The sequence below is a fragment of the Opisthocomus hoazin genome, chromosome 21, assembly GCF_030867145.1.
Source record: "Opisthocomus hoazin isolate bOpiHoa1 chromosome 21, bOpiHoa1.hap1, whole genome shotgun sequence".
Lineage (NCBI taxonomy): Eukaryota > Metazoa > Chordata > Aves > Opisthocomiformes > Opisthocomidae > Opisthocomus > Opisthocomus hoazin.
In genome coordinates this window covers 1,688,970-1,710,777 of record NC_134434.1, presented here as the reverse complement: position 1 = coordinate 1,710,777, position 21,808 = coordinate 1,688,970, and the positions used below count along the sequence as shown (strand labels likewise).

At 38.1% G+C, this 21,808-nt stretch overlaps 1 protein-coding gene across 4 annotated transcripts in view; it reads right to left on the bottom strand.

Moving 5' to 3' along the window:
* Positions 1 to 380: 380 nt before the first annotated feature.
* The window catches only part of SPAG9 (sperm associated antigen 9), a 63,788-nt gene continuing 42,360 nt past the window's right edge, over positions 381 to 21,808 (bottom strand). For 2 of the 4 annotated variants that reach the window (XM_075441213.1, XM_009940882.2), the window contains 18 exons: positions 21,485 to 21,541; positions 20,432 to 20,605; positions 19,616 to 19,745; positions 19,257 to 19,349; positions 18,817 to 18,984; positions 17,874 to 18,045; positions 16,551 to 16,778; positions 15,589 to 15,784; positions 14,637 to 14,759; positions 13,992 to 14,072; positions 13,450 to 13,517; positions 12,068 to 12,216; positions 10,751 to 10,922; positions 9,672 to 9,785; positions 7,885 to 7,923; positions 6,842 to 7,018; positions 5,903 to 6,040; positions 381 to 4,055 (listed from right to left, as the gene is read on the bottom strand). In XM_075441213.1, coding sequence (XP_075297328.1) covers positions 3,940 to 4,055; positions 5,903 to 6,040; positions 6,842 to 7,018; positions 7,885 to 7,923; positions 9,672 to 9,785; positions 10,751 to 10,922; positions 12,068 to 12,216; positions 13,450 to 13,517; positions 13,992 to 14,072; positions 14,637 to 14,759; positions 15,589 to 15,784; positions 16,551 to 16,778; positions 17,874 to 18,045; positions 18,817 to 18,984; positions 19,257 to 19,349; positions 19,616 to 19,745; positions 20,432 to 20,605; positions 21,485 to 21,541 — 2,395 coding nt within the window. In that variant the 3' untranslated portion in view covers positions 381 to 3,939. The remainder of the gene's footprint in view (positions 4,056 to 5,902; positions 6,041 to 6,841; positions 7,019 to 7,884; positions 7,924 to 9,671; positions 9,786 to 10,750; positions 10,923 to 12,067; positions 12,217 to 13,449; positions 13,518 to 13,991; positions 14,073 to 14,636; positions 14,760 to 15,588; positions 15,785 to 16,550; positions 16,779 to 17,873; positions 18,046 to 18,816; positions 18,985 to 19,256; positions 19,350 to 19,615; positions 19,746 to 20,431; positions 20,606 to 21,484; positions 21,542 to 21,808) is intronic. The other 2 variants (XM_075441214.1, XM_009940883.2) reach the window with 1 other exon arrangement.

Below are 21,808 nucleotides of genomic sequence, written 5' to 3'. Positions count from 1 at the left end.
GGATCTTTGGTAAGGTGCTCAGAAAGCTTAAAAACCGAATTCCACTGCCAGCGGCTGTTTCATCCGAGCTGCAGTTCAGCGGATCTCGGTCAGATTCCCACCCTGTGAATCCGCGGGTCTGTGGGCCGCCGCAGAGGTGCAGACAGCACGGCATCACTTGGCAGCCAGTCCGGGAACAAAGTTTTTCTTCAGAGCTTTTGCTTAGGCCCAGTATGAGACAGCAGGGTTACAGCAGCTGCGGGCTGACTCCAATATATTACCACCTGCATTTCTGATGGCACTATCTGGCTACTAGTGTAAATACCCAATTATTCTGCCTCTGGTAGCACCAAAAACTTTTGAACTTAACAGGAGACTACAAAGAACACACCAACCCGATGCATGTTTCATATACATATTTATATATATTTCATGTACAAAGTTACATTCTGAACCCCATGGATTCAATAATAGAAATAAATACTGAAATAACTACACTGCTATATGAGCTTTTCTGCTCACAGAAAAGAAGCCTCAAGTTTTAACAGACAGCAAGTTTAACGCTGTAGTATCCATCTCGGATTACAGAGGCAAGTAAAATTCAGCGTAAAGTGTCCAACAGACAAAACTTTCAAAAATTACAGACCATAAAATGTTTAAAATATATGTTTAAAAGATTGAGAAATGTGCATCAACAAAATTAATAAAGGAAACTTAATCTTGTTAAAGGGCAGGAGAGACATTTAGTGTATAGAAAAATGCTTTGAGGTGCAACATAGGTTGTTACAATATGGCATAACCCTGTTAGAAAAAAAACATTTAACTTCCCTAAAGAACTGTATTTGAGTTGACCGTGTCTTGTTTTACAGCGTAGGGCCTTCACAAGACCCTGTCTCAACAGGGTCACTTACAAGAGTGCTAAGTCAGGTTTAATCCTTTGGTAACTTTTATAATACTCACATGGAAATAAATATTCAGTTACACAGCATTTTAAAAGACACACGTTCTTTAGAACAGTTAGTATAATAAAACAGATTTAGCATTTGTCTGTTACTAAGGCAGCCTATGATAAAGTGTCTACGCTCTGCCAGCTCTATCCGATCCAACGCAGGAAGACCTTTACAAGGAATGGACAATGCAGCAGCTTATACAACGCATTTCACCTTTACCATGCAAACACCCTTACCCAGGCAAGTAATGTGCTGCATATTTTGTGCTCGAAATGTTTCCAAACTATTAACAAGCTGTAGCTATCAAGAGATTAGCTCCTATTTATATGATGCATAAACACATTCTTGAGACGGCGTTGTAGGAGTGTACTGTCATGGCAGTGCCTGGGGTTTTGCGTGCTTTATTCGCCACTCAGAGCGACCTTAAGCAGCGTTTCTAAACCCCGGTGCACTGTGATGACAACAGGGACCCATTTAATCTACTGTACCTTAGGACAGGGGATAAAGTTTTTAAATGAGAAATACAGAGAAGTGCACATGCCTTTTATCTACACCCACAGTGGTACACAGTTAACCTACCGTTTTCTTTAAAACCCTTCCACTTTTGGACAGAAACAATCATTCTCTGAAAAATTTGCAAGAGTTGGCCCACTGAGGTGACTAAAATGGCACGGTGGACCAGCTACATTTGGCAAAAGACCAGGTACACACTTGCCAGATTGAACTGCTCTATTTCATAGCAGTAGAGCCGTTCAGAGAAAAAACGGCTCATCGCTAATTACACGTAAAATGCTATACACGAACCAAGAACAGAATTGTGCGCTTTTTTCTGAGAACATGAGAATGTGACAATCAACCAGTGAGTAAAAGCTTTGGAGACTGTGTTTTCCAAAGAGAAAAACAAATTTAAGATGATGGCCGGAGAAGCAATGAAACTGCACCACTCACAGTGAAGATTCTGCACAACAGTAAAAGTTTAGACAGTATTTTCCTAAGACATCCAATTTTATAAGTTAATTCAGATGTGCCTCAGGTTCAGCATCCATGTCTATGCAAGTTTTAAATAGGTCTTTAAGAGTGTTTAGTCAGTTTACTTTCTGTATTTGTATAATTTTTAAAGAGCTCCCAGACTTTATATTTAAGCCAAAGTACTTTAAGAGTGACATTAAAGATGAATTTGGAAAGCAAATTATGAACAACATGCTCTCATCACTTTTGGCATTCTGAAGAGAAAAATACTACCAAGATATTAGACATCTTTAATAAGGATTTTTACTACATAGTTCATGTCCTAAATACATATTTACGAGAGGAACAGCTGTGTACAAAATATGTCACTTAAAAAGTATTTATACATATAAATCTAACCAATAGACCTGAATGGAGTTTTTCTGGTTTATCAGCTATGATATGCATCTGAAAAAGCTGCCTAAATATATATTTACACAATAGATCTCAGCTAAATGTGTTCATTTAAAAAATTAAGAAAATATATAAACACATGTTTGCCTGATAGACCAGAACTGCTCCTATTGCATAAAAATGTTTAGGCAGTTTTAAAAAAGTGTTTCTATATTTACTCCTCTGAAACTGTTCAGTTCTCTCACATAATCAAGTTACTAAATTTCTCTGCTAATCTGAACAGAACAGTCCCAGCCTTTTGGGGGTAAATGCTGGATGTTTATTAAAACCCCTCGAAACTTTTACTTTCCAGAGACTGAATGAAAGAACAAGTCTGGGTTTTAAAATATTCTGAAGTACAGAAATCATGAAGTGTTTAACTTAGGTCTGATACTAATGTAGGAAATTCAATGTAAAAGGAAGACAGTCTTCAACTCACACTTATGGTTAAAAAAATAGATGGTGAGTAGACAGAATGTCGGCCTAGTATTAGAGTCTCCTGACTTTCATCAATTTACTCAATCTTAGTGTTACCTGCTAACATTGTCGCTAACTTTTTTTTTTAACGCTAACTTGGGTATGCAACTACAAAAACAAAAATACATTTTGTACCTAATTATCTGGCACTAAAGTTCCTTTACAATCTCACTTGGGCAGAAAGCGTGTTTCCCTGTACACTCTCAGTCTTTTCTCATGCTCTAATCGAGGTCTCTAACCTTCACACGTGTAGTGCCTCATGAGTTTGACCAGCTAGGCAGAGAAGATCATTCTAGTGCTTAGGACATAGGGAATTAAGACAAGAAAAGAACAAAACATATCCCCTGTTCAAGAATTCTACAGTTATTTTCAAATTTAAATCATCCTAAAAATACCCTTTGGAAACAGAGTTGTTCATGTCTGGGAAATGGGAAAACACTATGCTCAAAATTGCTCATTATTGAGGGCAGCAGTTCTCAAACTTTACGGTTCAATAGTGAAAACATGTATTTTTATTTAAATATTGTCATCTTAATTCCTATACAATCCCCTCTTTCCCCCAAAATTCTGACAAACGTAAGAAATTAAACCGTATACACTATGTAAGCCAGATTTTCCAGGTTTGAAAACAAAAGCTGAAATTTACAGTTTGCTTTAGCCCTCACTGAATATTTGGATGAGTCTTAATAATCCATCTTCTAATTTGTCAATTTTTTAATACTCTGGGAATAACTTTGCTGTTTTACTCAATGCATTATACAGTGAAGTGAAGCTCAGTTGTAACAAAGCTGAACTCAAGTGAGACTACCAAAGAAGTGAAGTACACGAGATGGCTGCGGTACAGCAAACCCAATGTCTCGGTTGCTTACTATGGTGCACGCACCACTTGTGAGAAAGATCCGATTCCATTATACTGTTCCATGTAACAGGGGTGCAGTAAAACAGCACAAGCTAATTCCTGTATAGTTAGAGGTATGACAGATTTGCAATATAAAGTTAAACAGCAAAGAAACGCTTCAACATCATGTAGTGAAACAGGTTTCACAAAATAAAAAAACATGCAGAAGCTTTTTTTTTTTGCCTTTTTTTTTTTCCTTTTTCTTTTTAAGGTCTCCAGCTGCACCCTGCAGGCTCACTCGCTGCCACACATTACTTGCCACACTATCAAATGACTCCTCTCAGCTTTGGCTACAGAAGGTTCAAGTTGTAGAGCTTCTCCAAGTAGTTCCGATTCTCCACCTTCATCACCTGAAAAACAGCAGCTTTGATTCAGGCAGACAATAAAAAACAGCACTAACATCAAATGCAGCAAGACAAGTGACATCTAGGCTTACAAGAAAACCACTATAAAAGACAGTGCTTGCCATATGCTCATATAAAAGCATATTCAAGATTGTGAATATATACATTACAAATGGAAAGTCTGTTGCATAATTACTTCAGAGCCTGGTATTGTGCTAAGTCATATTCTTTAGTTCTAGCCCCTCAAATTCACCGTAGTTTTGTAAGTATCCATATTCTACACATTTCATTGCTTACAACTCTAAGGCAGAGAAAGAACAACCTAATTTTCAAACTTGCAGTGCCTCCCAGGCAGAAATGGACATGGTTACGCTATGAGAAAGTGTGCTAGCATAAACAGATAAACCATATAAAGTGCTCCGGAGAAAAGAGCAGTAATTAAGCACAAGTGAAACGAGGCAACATTCATGTCTATGATGAAGCTCTCCTCTTCCTTCCTCTCGTTCTAGTCACCCCAGCTTGTCACAGCTCTGCACACACTGGCATAAGACAGCCTTAAGCCTGTTCTCCATTACTGCTCTTCAAAAGAGAAGAGCAGTTTTGTAACTGCATCTAAATTCTTGGTGACAGGAGCTGACTGGGATCAAAGGTGACAGACTAACCACTAAACAAAACTGCATGTCAACAGTAATAAACATCCATACAGAGCCAGTCATCAGTTCAGTAGATGAAATGGGCACTGACCTACAACTTCAGGAAGGTTTCCAGTCACAGTTTGGCTGGTTTTCTGGTTAGACTACTTCAGAGGTCTGAGGAATCTGAACATGTAAGAGCCTAAACTTGCACTTGAGCCAGTTTGCTGCACTAAGGTGGTAGTGGCTGAGCTAATGCAGCAATAGTACTGACGCTTAGGTTCATGGCTTTGCATCATGCCACAAGGACAACAGAACGCACACGTGGCATGTGGCTCTACCAGCTCGCTTGGAACAAGCGCAGAGCCTTTAATATTCACTGCAGTGTGGCACAGAATTGCCTCAAGTCCTGCCTCCCACGTAACTCCACTGGGGTTCCCAGCAGGAATTTGTTTCTCATTGACTAGTGGGATGACAGAATTTGGGCTGGCCTTCATGGGTTTTTCTTTGTTGTGGTTTTGTTTTTTGCTTTTGAAAAACACTACAGACGGATTTACACAAAAGGTCAAAACCAGGTCTAGGAGTCGTGACTCCTCCTCACGCACTTTTTGTCAAGGTCTTCAGCTGCAGATTCTAAGTTTAGAACCACAACCACTCTCATTTTGTTGTATTTCCCCAAAAGTGTCAATTAAAGTTTACACAAGAAATCTTCTATGGGCTAGAGCATGCAAAAGTGCTATTCTAGAAAAGCAGTGATCAAAATAAGAAGGGCATGCAAAGATAACAGTGATCTACTTTTTGTCTTTTCACTCAAAAAAGAGTAAATTTGAGTGTTCTTCACATAATATATGGCTTTTTTTATAGTCAGTCTGCATATTTAAGTAACTAAGGACGTGTTTTCCAGCAGTCTGAGATAGAAGACTGACCTGTCAAAGTAAGACTGAAAGCATAAATGGTGGGGTGGTAAATGAATCCAAAGCAGAGTTTCAAATAAAGCTCTTTATGCAGTCATCTCAGAGGTCATGCTTTATCGGGAGAAGTAGTTGTTGAAGGTGTGTGTGGCAGGGGGGAATAAAGATACTTCTATCCTCGCACATGCTTAATAAAGACTATACACAGACCAAACAAAATGCACTCTGAAGTCACAACGGAACTTATTATATGATTAATGACCTTTCAGTATGAGGAGGTGACAACTGATTTTAAGGTCGGTTTTCTTACCCATTCTGAAGTCAATATATCCTTCTCCACCACTGATCACCAACATCGATTTTAAGGGACTCTGGTTGAAAGACTCTTGGGCTGGTTTATCACCCATTAGCTCTGTTCCACCACTACTCTGTGGGCAAACAACCTGACCTGGATTAAAAACAGAATACATTTTTATGCACCATCTCACAGCATCATACCACCTGGATTTGGTCATTGGATGACACACTCAATGCCTAATGATAGACTTAACTTTGGATTCTAGGATCTCTTCAGCGAGGGACAGAGAGCTAGCTTTGCTCCGGTTTCATCTCTCTAAAGAGATGAAGAATCTGTTCAGGTCAGTTCAATGGAAATCAGAGAATTAAATGCCTCTTGATAGATTTCACAGCACAAGCGTGCAGATCTAGAGAATGACATTGAAACAGACTTAAAGGCTTTCAGACACACAACTGAAATGATTCAGCACGTGTCAGCCGACAAAGCAAACTCCTGTCATTTACTTCAGCACACGAGGTACATACAAGCACTGAGAGAGGATTCAACCAGCACTGCAGCTTCTAGGAAACGCTTTGCTTTTTCAACTGAGATTCTTCCCTTTGGGGGCTTCTCCCTTAGCTTCTCCCTTAGCAGCTCTGGCATCCTGCAGGATGTCAGACTCTTAAATTGGACCTTACCTCAATTAGCAGTTGACTGTCTTCTTCATAGCCAAGCACTCTGTTACCACAGCACGTTTTTCACAGATGGCAGCAAAGCACTTCCTTCTTTGTGACTAAACCCTTTTCCTCCCATTAAACAATAATGCACTTAAGAATCTGACATGTCTTGAGAATAAAATATAATAAATTATTTCCGAATGTACGATTTCATACACTTGCTATCTTTGCCTAAACACGAAGCAAATGAGGGTAAAAAAAAAAATTAATTTGAAGAATGGTAATAAAACCTCACCAGGTACTGCCACAAAGAATTTAACAGCATCACGGTGCCCATGGAAGCAAAGCTGCGCGTGTGCCATTGAGCAGTATGGTATGAATGTTCCTGGAGTCACTTTGTCGCTGTTTTCATCACCATATACACGTATTACACTCCCCGGACGGTTTCCAGAGCCTGCTGCTGCTTTATTAGCTGTAAAAGAGAAGTGTTTTCTACTTGAAAATACGAATTACAGAAATGGTTATTTGTTAAGAAACCTTACGGTACTATCTAAAAGCTAAAGCCAACTTAGATAAAAATGAAACAGGAGGGCAGCAATGCCAATTCAAGACAGAGCTGGAAAGAAAAAAGATTGCATGCTTCGTTATTTTAAGTACATCAGAAAATGGAGCAGGATTCTTATTAGTCTAGCATAAACATCAGATTTTAATATCCTACTTTTGGAAAAAAATAATTTGTGAAAGGACTGTATCTTTCTTAGAAAATAAGTACCTCTAATGTGTTTCAGTATGAGCAAATTCCATGTACTTAAACATATAATTAAAGACAGTTTCATTCCAACTAATCATAGGGTATCCCCTTGCCAGCAAAAATTCTCTAAAAATAGCCACCGGTGGGCATGAAGGAGCTACCCTATTGTGGTTCTACATCTATTTTTTACTGAGAAGTTTTGAAATCCATTAAAACAGAGAAGTACTCATGCTAGACATACAAGCCATCTCCATTCCAAAGACTACCAAAGGAGTGAAAGAAACAGTGATTTGTAACAAGACAGTAAATGATGTGGATTAATGACAAAGTTATAAGATATGGTATCACATTGGCTGGAAGAAAAACAAAGTCTGTATGAAAGTTCAGCTGCAACACAGGATGATATACTAAACTGCTGAGCAGACTGGTGGCCATTTAGCAAACATAAAACTGCTGCAATGCAGTAACTGCAAGTGGAAAAACATTTAGGAACATACAAAGGGTAAATCTATAAGGAGTGGGAAACAGCCTTGAAGTGGCTATTAGAAGCCTGAAAATAGATTGTTTTGTTCAGGATCTGCACTTACCCCTCAGCCCCAGTAAACGTCCCTGGTGGAGGATTACAGCTAAAGTGAGAAAGGAGGAAAGGGGAAATGGATAGGTATGACAGTAGAGGAGAAGGATTAATGAGAACCCACCACTCTTGTATTTTCGTCTTTGATAAGGCAGAGCTTAAATTTTAAGCTCCTAAAACCAGTAAATATCTAATTACAGAAGATTCAATAAAAAGTCACAGAGAACAGCATCTTGTTATAAAAGATTCAGTACAAAATGTAGAACAAAAGCACTGCCACTTTCACGTGCTTTATCACTATAAAGTTGATTATTGATTAACAATGTTTCCCCTTTCTCTCTTTCCTTGGTAGAAGGCTACCAAAACCACGTGTAACAACTCATGTTTTCAAGTGCCCTTTTGAAACATCTGCAGATCTGGAAGATGCCCTGCTATTGAGACCCAGGGAACAGAGATATGCAACTGCTTATGCAAGGATGCGACTGTTTTTTGAAAGCCGTGAGTATTTCTAACACGGGTTCTGAAGCTCACTACCAGGCTACCCACAAACGGCCGTTCTGATTCATGAACAACTAACAGAACTGAAATTGAACGGAACAGCTTTAATAGGGACTTTTTCACTTTCACTACTGTTTTAAAACAAACTCCTCTGGAAACATTAAATTAAGCTGGATGCAAAATAAGAGCTATAATTTTTGAAAGCATGATTTAAACTATTTCAGATTTATGACAGGAAGTCTGTCCTTCCTTAGTACATTCATGCAACGCAAAAACAAGACATTTACTGGATGGATGGACAATGTAATGGGACAGTATGAGAAACAACGCATGTATGTGCTGTTCAAAGCAGATACAACATGAAGAACTTTACTATTAAATTATCCTAAAATTTCACCTCTCAGACTGTACTACTTTCTATAGAAAAACAGCACAATTAGGACTATCAAAGTTCTGTATTTTATTTTATGAACCTTCTGTCCATGTGTTTTAACATTAGTCGCAGGCACAAACGTTGGGGTTGTTTTATTGTTGTTTTAAATGCAGTCACTTTACACATAGATTCTTCCCTATTTAAGATCTGTTTTGCCCTTGAGGTGGACTGTTCCCTCCTCCCGAGGTTCAACTGCCCATGTCTGAATGCTTCCCCTCCCACCCCCAAAGGGTTTCAGACTATGACAAGACTTTGGGGTCTGTTATTATGCAGATACCTGCACTTGCATTATTGGAATTTTACCTAGAAGTTAGTGCCCTATTTGTAGAATGCATTTACAACTCCTACAACTTTGAACACACCCTTTAAAGCAGTCGGTACTACTGCTGTTCCAGTCCTTTATACCAGCTTTGTGGTGAATTCACAAGAAATAAAGCCAATCAAATTGTATTAACAACAATACCAACTTGCTCCAATCAAACAAAAATCTACTTTGGTGATCATATGGCAAGCCAAAATAACATTACTTAGAAAATTAAAGTCATCTCTTACAAGCAATAAACTTCTTTAAATGTTGCTGATGCTCATAACACCTCTAAGGCTTCACAGTGTCTCATTCAAGCCACAGCAACTCTGCTCAAAGTGAAGTACAGGAGAATTTTGGAGCTGCGCTTTTTTGCTCGGAGTAATTGTAACCACCACAGTTTAGGTGCTAAACATCACACAGGCCCAATCTGTTACCAACCTGAAAGATTCAGACCTGGCAGCAAAGCTTTCTATCCTTTAGCAAGCATCTGAATGGCGTTTTAATATTCTCTTTTTGTGTCTACAGCATATTGCACAGTGCTATTTATTTATATTTTACTTACTTTCTGTTAATGGAATGGAGATGATGACACCATTTCCTGTTCCTACCCATAAACGATTACAAGACACCATAAGAGCTGTGATTCTCACAAATGAGAATCCCAGTTTACCAGTACCTAAAAACAAAAGATGCTTTTCATCAAAAATTATGAGCAAGAATAATTTTAGTTCCATAACAGATAATTTAAACTCCAACTCCCAAACCACGCAGATAAGTATTTCCCTCCCACTTCAAACAGAAACAAGGTAGAGGAATACATTTGACTCATAAATATAACCTAGAAGGCTAAAACACTGTTAAGTTGTGAACCTATACAGAAAAAGACTAACATGAACTGTGAGAAAGCTCACATATTACACCTCCATAATGCTGCACAATAAAATCCTTTGGGGCTTACAGTACCAGGGCAGCTTTTCAAACAAAAAAAACTTAAGATGAATTTACAGATGCAAGATAATGGTTTCTCATCATTAAAATTAATTTCTCATCCATTAGCCCAGTAAGGAGAGCAGAAGAAGGCTGACCAGCTAAGTGGAGTGGCTCAGCAGTTACACACGCAGGATTTCCCATGGCCCAACTACCTGTATTTGTTATGTAGGTGGTCAAACTGCTCTTATATAAACATTAATGAAAAACACAATCAGAAAGCTTATTAGCTTCAATAGCAGTAGCAATTTGTTATTTTACATTTGTATTTTCATGAAAGAGGGGCAACTTTCCCAGGCAAGTAATTGATTCTCCCCACTCACAGATTTAAAAAAAAGGCAACAGTACAGTAAAAAAGAGAAAGATTTTAGTGTCAACCCAACCACCATTTTCCTCATTAGTTCTCGGTTTTTAGGGACACCTTAGACACCAGGTAGGATCAAGAGACTGTATCAGAAAACTTCTCCTCCTCATCTTTTCAGACTGACCTAGGCTTCTACTCACAGATTCAAGTTTTCACAAACAGGGTTTGACTAGCCTTCCACCCACCCTTCCCCCTAAGTTTGCAGTGAGAATTGCCTGATCCATAACAGGAAAAGAAAGCTCCAGACAGCAAGAGGTGTAAGAATACAACAGTGTTTCTTATCAACTTACCTAGCATTTTGCTTACGTAAGGTTCAATGTCCACATCTTGTAGATGCTGATACGTGTGCGCATGATAGAGACGCAGGGTGGAGTCCAAACGAATAGACACCCATACCCCATCACCCACCCACGCCAGCTGTCTCACTTGGCTTTCTCTTCTTGGGTGTGCATCAAACGACTTCTGTGAAAGATGGGATTTTAAATTAGAAGATGAAACAAAGGAAAGAGGAAGAAAGACTTCTGTGTTACTTTTACACTGTCAATACTGGCAATTTTCTTTAGTCATCTACAACGCTCTGATTTACAAGATCACTAGCAGATACAGCGTTTAGCTTCGTTACAATTACCGTATTACACTGGTAAAGTAATAGTAAAAATGCTGATTCCCTTCCCTCGAGTGTGACCTCAAAGCCACAGCTTCCTACCGTGTCTTCATTTACATATCATATCCCAGCCTACTCTGGCTTCCACTTCCATTTAACCTGGAACCTTTTTGGTATGAGGTCCTCCTGTCACAGCACAAGATACACATGCCCAAAAAGTGGTTTTCTTCCTAGTTCTGTCAAGCCCTGCTCTTGCATACAAAGCCACCCGCCCAAAATACACACTATTCGCCAGCAAAACAATTAATTCCACTGTTGTATGAATTCCTTCATTTCAGTTTTCCCATATATACAGTCTTCTTCACAAAAATAGATTATTAATTGGGTGCTTGATATTTTCAGAAGAGCTGAGCAGTCATCTTCAAAAGGTCTGGCTCCTGTCTCAGGCCAATTAGCAGAAGTTGAAGTATTATTAGTGCTAATGGCTTTAAGAAACCTTAGCCACTTTCTCTACATGTACAGAAACATACACTGCAGAAACACCAGCTTACATACCTTCTATAAACAGACTATTCTAGAACTGGAGGGAAAGCACATTCAAGATTAACCCTTACAAACCTCTAAAGTATGCAAAGACAGATTACAGAGAAAGTTACAGGTGGTTGGAGAACATAGTGAGGCATGCACGTAGAGAATGAGCTGGGAGCCTCACGAGCTCTGCACAAGGACACTTTCCAGTTCCTGGCCAACTAGAAGTAGAGAAGTAAAACCTGCAAAAGTGGTTTCAATAAATAAGAGCTGTCTCATCATGGCTTAAAATCTTCCAAAACAATGAAAACATCTTAAGAAAATGCACTAATATCTCCCAAGACAAATTTGTTTGGCTTCTTGTTTCTGTACTGATGAACAAATAACTGTTCTCTGGAGTTACTCTGGAGTTTGAGCTGTGGCATGAGATGGCACTAAAACATAACATTTAACTTTAAACATTGTTTTTACTTGCCTCTATTTTCATGGCCTTTGGCTGAACAACATAGATTTTGTTCCTGTAGCCACACCAGACTTTGTCGTGTACCACTGTCATGCATCTTATCGAATGGTGCGGCCGGCCCAGGTCTAAGAGGTGATAGTTTGTCAAATCCCACTGACCATCTTTAAAAACAGAACGAAAAAAACCAAAATAAAACATAGGTTCCTATGATTTCTAAAATTATTTAAAAGTACAGGCAAATATCTTAACAGGCTAATTTTTTAAAAGCACTGTAATAATCTGGATAATTTAATACAAACTTATGGCTAGGCTCCTCATTAAAAAATCCCAGCAACTAGTTACATGAACTACCAACATCCCAAATGCTACTTTGTTTTTAATATAATAAGGTTGTATGGTGACTCATATTCAAAACGTGTCAAAACATTTTTAGAAACAGCTAGTTACCTAGTGCTAAATGCTCTACTTGGATAGGCATCAGTACACATTATGACAAGCAACTACCCAACACAGTGCTAGACACTTGCTGCTTGACTGAACATAGAAGTGTTGGCCAGTGCATCAAGATTCTTTTAAAATGTCCTGCAAGATCTTAAGAAAGGCACCTGCAATCTACTAAAAGCGCACTCAATTTGGTCATTCAACACCAAGTAAAGTTCTTCTGTAGACTGAGCTAAGCCACTGATCACTGACATTTACTTGACATCCTTAAGGACTGTAAGCCACTAGAGCCTGAGTTTAAAAAAAACACACACACTAAAAATGTAACGACTTCAACCCAGATGCATCTTTCCCAATATCTGCATTATGGCTGTGCAACCTCTGTAACTCTAAATGCTGAGCCCAGGGATTTAAACTCCACAAGGAAAAGAACAAATGAATAGGGATTCTGTGGAAACAAGCTAGCAGATAAGTTCCAGTTTCTCATAGTAAGACTTTCCCCTCCAGGTCCTTATTCTGGAGGCTGAAGAATGGAGCTCTGCTGGCAGTAGTTTGGGCAGAAACTCTGAAGGGATGCTTACAAAATTCTCATTGAAGGACTTCTCCACAGACAATTATTAACACTAGTAACAAAACAGAAGACATGTATAGAGCATGATGAAAAAGCAAAAGAGATGAGGATCAAGGTGGAATTTATCAACCAGCTTTTTGCTATTTAGCTCACATATATCCCACTCTCCTCCTCCTCAGAGTACAAAAAAAATTCCAGGAATGGACCAGGACAGTGCCACAATGGTACTTGAAACTGCAACTGAAATATTAGAAAGATATCTCAAGACAGCCTGTAAAAAGGCCATTGGGGAAAACATTTTCAAAACACTATTTATAAATGGCATATTTGTTTCCTAAATATTGTTATAACTTCACTGGTTTCAAGATCTAATAATACTTACCAACTCCGCGGTGAAATATTGCTAGTGTTCCATCAGCTAGTGCAACTAATACTATTCCTTTTACATGTCTGTGAAAAAAGGAGGCACACGAATAAACACCATTAGACTGCATTTCTCAAATTGGAAGTTTAAGGTACAAACATTTTGTATTTCACAATACTTTTTATATTCACATTAGCCCTGGTGTTTTGATTTCTGCAATATAGCTCAAGAGAAGCGACAGTAGCGAGGCTTCAAAATCCAGTTCTGAAAGCTTAAAAACATATCTAGCTACAATGCCTAAAGAAAACACCAAGGATAACAACCTGTAACTGTTCTGAGCATACAGCCACAGCTCATCATTTGAGCTATAGTATTTCCAACAGATACAAGATTCATCTTACTTGCTTTATTCCCCAAACGTTTTCCACTGCCCCTCAAATAATATGCATGCATTTATGGCCACTGACATTCCCGCTATCTGAGGAGGAAATACAAAACTACTTCGCAAGTATTTTAACAAAAGCTCATTATGATTTACAGCACATTCTTTCAGGACTTACACAATACTGAGAATAGAATCTTTAAGTTTAATGGCATGAACACATTTCCTCCACTGGGCCACTGACGAATGAACATACAGGCTGCAAAGACAAATCAGGAGGGATTAAAAGCACTAGGAAAGGTCTACCAGACAGGAGAAAAAAACAAAACGCAAAACCCCTGTAACAGAAACCCACAATCAAAAGGGAAAGTAAGTTTTCATCTTCCACTGAAAACTATGTAGAGACTGAAAGAACAAACTACATGAGCAACAGAATTGTTTTTCAGAGGCCTAAAACATTACCAACTCCTTTGCAGATACATAGACAGTAAAGAGGGCAATAAATTTTTCCAGCATAATAAAATATTGAGAGTTATTGAATTATCAGTCCGTAACAATTTCTTTGACTACAAAAAAAACCCACCAAAACTTTTCTGCATGGAAAAGTGTTATCTGCCAAAAAGAGCTTGCTAATCACCTACAACAATTTCTTTGAATTCTGTAATGCCTAAATGTAGCAAAGCCTACAAAGTTTACGCTCTCTGGAGGTGTTCTTGCACTTAGTCTTGAGACAGTAATGAGGCCTATAGGCACACGAAGCAAGTTCAAAATAATTCTTCCAAATAAATTCCAAAGAAATTTAACAAGATTAGCATTTTCTTACCATCCATTCTGTGCTCCAAGCCACATTGTCGGTAAAAGGCTACTCATTTTCTGTGCTTCTTCTCTCACTAGATCTTGCTCATTTGGCAAAACTGCAATGTCTTTATATAACTCTGACTCAGTACTAAAAAAATAAAATTAAAATATGTCGAATAAAATACACAGATTACTCTGACTATAACCTACATATTTACTTCATTGCTGCCAGTTTCCACACTGGCTTTTGAAGTACATAAGTTTTTTAAAAAAAACCCCAGTAACTGTGCATGAAAGTACAATGATACAAATGAAAACCTCAATAACAATTTTTTCAAGTGGACATTTCCTTATAAGAGGAAATTTAGGTTCCATTCAAGCCTGTCAGTATTGCTGATATCTCTGGGGAATGGCAGAAGAGAGGCACATGTTAAGAGAAACACTTATAACAAAGCTGTATGATACTTCTGTGCCTGTATGTGGAGAGTGAAGATTCCTGAAGATTTGCAATACTGATCACTTTCAAGCTTCTTCTCCACTCCTGTAACTACTCAGAGATTGAGTATTCTGAGAAAACAAACATACATTTGAACAACCAGTTGACTAGAAAATAGTAGTGTAATTCTTCTTTATTTTGACATCAAAAGAGGAAATTTAAACAGGCATCTCCAGATCACCACCATTCACATCAATTCTGTGAGAGGGACTTAGTGACAAACTGGTAGACACTCACTACTCCATTCTGGAGGTGGCTGTACTCGAAGGGGTATGAGCTCACAGACAAAAGACTCTTTTCACATAGGTGACCCTTTCATGCAAGCAAAGCCTAGAGTGTCTTGTATCAAGACTACTTGTATAAAGCTCAACATACTTAAGCAGAAAAAAGTAGTTGTTTTGTCCCTATGTTGTGTTCCTACAAACAATGTATTTTTCTTTTCAAATATATTTTAAGAGGTACAAGGATTGAGACTATGTACCTAGGCTGGTATACCGGAGACGCCTCTGTGGTATTCTGCACTCCCAGAGGATCTGTAAAGACATGCTCTGTGTAGACTCCAGTTTGTGCAATATCAGCTGTGTCTTCACCAGTCCCTGCATTGACTTCTGTTGCTTCTGTTGCCTCCTCTGCTGTCGGAATGTTCTCATCTATTGAATTACTTTCTGTTGCAATATCTATGGAACAAAAAAAAAAATGAAAGACTTCTAACAACTGCAAGAGAATTCCCAATGACTTAAACCAGCCAGAACTTGATACTTAAAACTTCAGTGAATAGCTGTAATAACCAGACAACCATAGTCCAGATTTTATATTTCATCTAAAAAAAAAAAAATCAGATCAGACACACCCAAACTTTAGTAGGTTGCATTGTGTCAACAAGCGTCAAATGCACTTTAAGTATCAACCCAGTGACTGATGGCACAGACTGCCCTTTAAGTGATTAACTAGAATGGCAGCAAACAAGTCCAACAGCCACATATCCATTCACAATCATATCACCATACAGCTCTGAAGGGCATATGACAGACAATATTAAGAATCCCTATAAAGTCAGCAGCTTCACTTAAAACTCTATTAAGACTTTACAAGACTTAAAGCATACATTGACATTCTCTCTAGTTATTTGTCAGCAAGATCTGTATTTCAAATACTGAATAACTTAAAAGCTCTCTTTAGACCATGCACAAGATAAGAGTTCTCTGAAAAGTATTTGAAGAAAGAAGCATTTGTCTATACCTATTTAATATCACTCCACAAAGTTTTCAGCTACAATTATACAGTGCAAGTATGTCAGACTTCCAGGCCATGTCTCACAGAGTATTCATTTTATGTTAGCACAGCTTACAGACAAGCTATTTTGTTAAATACTTACACCATTCCTTTTTCAGTTACACCTCATGGCGTTTGGCCATCCCAGGCATACCTGTAAGGTTTTCCTACCTGACTGTTTGTCTGTCATCGGTGAGCCACCGTTCGCATCGTGAGCTACGGCTGCTCCTGTGACACCCTCTGCAGTACAGCCAACGACGGTTATTCCTCCTAGCAAGCTATCGGTTTCCGCAGAGCTGTTGCTAGTCATACTTCCGCACAGAGATGACTTGTCCACTTGACTGGGATCTGCTTCTTGAGACCCTTCTTCTCCTGCAGGATAGTCTGTTTCCCTTGCCCCTGAAAGAGATTAAACTCACATGTTTCTTGTGGCATTAAGGCTGAATCACTTTGCTATCTAGTAACAAACTAAGCTTTCAAACTGAACTCTCCAGCAAGTGAGATTTAACACGCAGATACCTACCTACAAGCTTATTTAAACATCATCATCAGACATTAAAGATGCAATCACTAAGCTCAAATAGCAAATGCAGTATCTACACATGCTGCACATCTGAATGTCATATGTCGTATTTCAATTTGCAGAGTTATCCAACTATTTTATTTCTTTATTCTCCATTAAAATCAGATTCCATAACAGTGCATATAGGCAGGGAAACCTATCTACATCTTGATAATTTAAATGCAACAGATACTTTGTTCTGGAAGAAAAGCTGCTTTACTCTTCTACAACCCTCTCAAATACTTTAAAGACTTAAAATATTACTCTTGGTTTCTTCTTATTGTACCTTACTATATTTTATGCTGTTTTGATTTTACAAGTTCTACCTAGTTTCAATGGAGCAAAACCTCAGACTTCACTGTAAAGAGATTTCTTCCGAGTTTATTAAACAAGAACTACTTCACTGGAACTAGTGCTACAGACTTCTATAAGTGTAAGCCAAGAAACAAGACATCCAAAAGCACAATTAGTTCTTCTCCAGAATCATAATACCCTCCCACTAAGCTTCCCTCAGTACACTCTCCATATACAACTCTCAATGTAACAAGGATTCCTTCTACAGGAAGCTCCAAGATGTGCTACTTATCTTCAAAAGACTGAAGAGGTCTAAAAAGCCGACATTTTTCTGTTGTGATGTTCACAGTTCCGTAAAACACTGGCACTATTGCACAATTTATAACACAGCAGATAGAATAGTTGGTTCCTGATCTCTCTTCACCTTTGAGTTAATTTAGGTCAAGAGCCAACTGAAGACTGGAACAGTAGAGTAGAAATCCAATAGTCTTCCCTCCAACCAACCAAACGCTTTTTCTTGCTGTGTTACAGTAACGTTTTATGACACTAATTAACAAATCTTTCTTTTTTCATTGAGTAAGAAAGATAAAATAAGATACAGCTAAACCAGCAGGAGCTAACACATCACAAGTCTTTACCTGGTACACTAGCGATACAAAGCACATGAGAATTGCAAACAATGAAACTGTCCAGAATATTTCCTGGTTGATTAGCATCAATAATGATAACTTTTGTAGCAGAATGTGTGCTAGTACAGATCCAAACTAGACTGGATAATTCTTCTTGATGTTTCAGCTCCTTCTGCTGGTCCTGAAGGAGAATAAAAGCAGAACACAAGTAAACAACAACAGAAGGGTGGACAAGAATAGATCTATTACCTTTGATCTTGTATGTTCTTACTTTATCAACTACAGAACTATACACAAATATGTGATAAGTATCATTAATGCCATTGTAAAACTACATGTATTTACTTGTTCTCTGTGTATTGGGAATATAAAACCCCTCACAGTTCATACTTGTGTAGAAAACTACAGAAAATACTACTACACAGTTACACAGTTAGACAAGTATAAAGCTACATAATACTATCTACGTGCCAGCTACCATACTGGGTATTGCTAGAGATTAATGTGATGTCACAAAGCACTTCAAAATTAAGCCTTTGTTTCTATGCCCTTCATATGAATTCAATTCATGGCTTCTTCACAAAAACATGAAGATTAACCCATTTTTAAACAATGGCACAGATACATAAAAAACCTGTTTTTAAATGGCAGTCAGGATATGAACAACTTTGTCACAAATGTTTTTTAAATGCAGGCAGCACTGGTTTAAGCAGTGCATCATTTTGATGTAAAGTTGATTTGCTCCTCAGATTTGCCAACAAGCTGACACACAGGAAAGAATCACAGTATTTTTGTAGATGGACTCAATAACCCAAATATCTTGGGTTGATGACTACCCAAGAAAAATCTATTCGTTACTGATAAACCTGATTACAAAATATATTATTGATATACAGATTTTTAAAGATTTTTAACTACATAAACTATTCAACGTGCCTTACAGTGACCTTACCTTGAGCTCTTGGTCTAGTCTATCTAAGCTACTCTGAGATCCTGTTTGCTGCTTGTTGCCATCTGCGTCCACACCAGTCACATCATTGTAGAATACACTAGCACCAACCACAGACCCGCCATCTCGTGTCTTCCCTCCTGAAAGGTTTACCCCTACAGCACACCACAGCTTGAAAGAAAAAGAAATACTTCACTTAAGTGTTAAATTGAAAAAAAGACACACCCATTGTTAAATGTGCTAAGTAATATCAAAATCATTATATATGTGCAGTCTTTTAATTAAGATTAAAATCACGTACACTTCTACTGAGGCTTAAATTCTGATTCATCTACGCTTTAAAAAGAAGGAACTTTATTTTAAAAAAAGTAATGGGGTCTAAAATAAAAACATTCAAGGCATAGGTTATCCAGTTCTCCATATCATCACTGTAAATATCCTACCTTCATAGAAGTATCCTTCTCATCTAAAGGTCTCAGGTAAACAGGTACAGGCAAGTTCTTCATCTTATTGTCACCCTGGCCACCATTTGCCACCTACGCAAAAAAAACCCACCACACACATCACACAAAACCAAAAAGCTTTCCTCTTTAAGAGGTTTACAGTCTTTGCAACAGTTGATCAGACTGTTGAACATGATTAAGAGTTTTCCATTGTGGTTTTCCTTAGAAAGACTCTTAACTGCAGAAGCTCAACAAAAAAAGTGCTGGAATCACTCAAACACAAGCTGTGAAATTACACTGTTCAAATTTCACAAAACACAAAGTTGATACCACTACATTTGAAAACCTAAGCATAATACCTGTTTGTACTTCTGAGGTAGACTCCAGCCAAATGCTTGCACTCTACCATCCTCTTTCTGAACATGTGCTTTCACTTGGCGATACTGCTCTCTTTTCTGCTCTCTGCGTGAGGCTAAACTGGCTTCAGTTCTAGGGAAGAATCATTATTAAAGAACCTGTTATTTATGCTCTTCCGAAATCTTTGTGTAATAAAAGTTGCTACTAAACTCAATAGATAAGATCTCTGTGGAAACACTGGGTTACCAAAGACATTACTATTTTTTCACACATCACCTATAGAACATCAGGTTTCCTGTGAGCTATTTGTAAAGGACCTGTGAAAGGCAGGTCAAACCAGAAAGTCTATCATCAGTATCCTTAAAGAAAATTAACTTGGATTATGTACCTCTACCAGAAGCTTTAAAAGTTCTAAACCAAAAGGATATATTGCCAAAAAGAAGCACGGGGGGAAAAAAAAAATTACACATATGTGTTCGCCTGACTTATGTTGTTCTTTTTTCCATTGAACTTAAGTATCTGTACAGCTACTACTTAGGTACAACATCTGTACATACAAGTGTATCAAGTGCTGCCTCCTGCACCTAAATGCTCTTTCATGAAACGCAGTGGTGTTTGCCAAACAGAACACTGCTGCCAGGTACCCAGAATACTCCTCCGCTGCTGTGCATTTCCATCTGCATTATGTTCATTTCTCATGTATCAACCAACATACACTTCAGGAGAACATCATAGCAGTATGCTATTTATCTTAGAGGATTAAAACAGTAAATACTTGATAGAGCATATCCAGTTGTTACCAAACCAAAATGTCTTACTCTTCACTGAGGAATTCAAAGGCTTTAGATTTGTCACTAGGTAACTGAGATAAGGTGCTGCTTCTTTTCTTGACTGATGGTGTAATATGCGAGGTCGGAGCATTGTATTTAACATTGACAGGAGGTTCTGGTTTCTTAGCCGTATTGCTAGATGAACTGAAGAGTCTGCTAAAACTAGAAGAAAAAGCCAGACAAGACTTAAGATTTGTAAAATACATCCAAATTTGACTATGTAGGCAAAACACTGCATGTGCTAGCCTGCTCAAGCCAGTTAGATGAGGAAACTGGAGCCCAACATCGCAGCAGCCACCATACACTCAACACACTCAAAGTCACATCTGTCTGACATGACAGAAACTCATGTCAGTAAGGAAAACTCTTAAATAATTATCCCATTCGTCTATCAAATTTAATGGGATCTTCATCTTGAATGAATATCTGCACGAAGCCAACAGAATTAGGATGTGAACACCACACCTGGAAGACAGTTTTACAGAGCATATTAGTTCATGCACAGAGCACCTCAAAAATGCCACCATTTTCTAGGCTAAAAGATAGAATAGTTATCAGCACACCACATCAAAAGGATTATTTGACAAATATCTTATTGTGAATAACACTGGTTTAGATTTAAGGAGCTTGAAGTTAGAAAGGAAAATTTAACCATCAGTAAGCCGTACTTCCTAGAGGAAAAGGAAGCCAAAATAAATGCGATCCACACGAGCTATGCAGGTTTCTACTTCTCATCATAAAAAAGAATCAACAAAAACGTTCAGAACAAGAGTCCTAGTGCATATTCAGCTAGAAATAAAAGTGACAGCACTTTGGCATTTAACTTCACAAAGTGCACAGCCATTCACTACGTGATGCAGCTTACGATACATTTTGTCTTCAAGAACAGTCTTACCGAGCTGGCATGCTAGGTAACAAGAGGAGAACAGTTAAGACATCTTCATCTGCCAAAAGATAGTGAGCTAACATACAAAAATGTGCCAGCTAATTGGTTAGGGTCTTTTATTTATTTTTGCCAATGAGTTGTGTTTCAATACTTACAACTGCCAAATGCTTGATCTCTTCTTTTCTTGCATGGCTGGATTTTCTCTTGATGCTCTACAAGAAATGAATTCCAAGTTCACTAAGTAAGCATTAATTAAAACAATGGCAAGGAACAGAACAGTGCATAACTCTTACTGTAAAAACCAGGGTAACATATCGAAAGTATCAAAGCCTGTTTCTTCACATTGCCACTTCACTTCTGATCAGAGCACAATATTGAAATTCTCACTGGATGAACTGAAGTTACATACTAAACACCATCCACATTTATTTGCAAACACAACTGGCAAGTGCTTTTGAGACAGAAGAAACAAATCCATG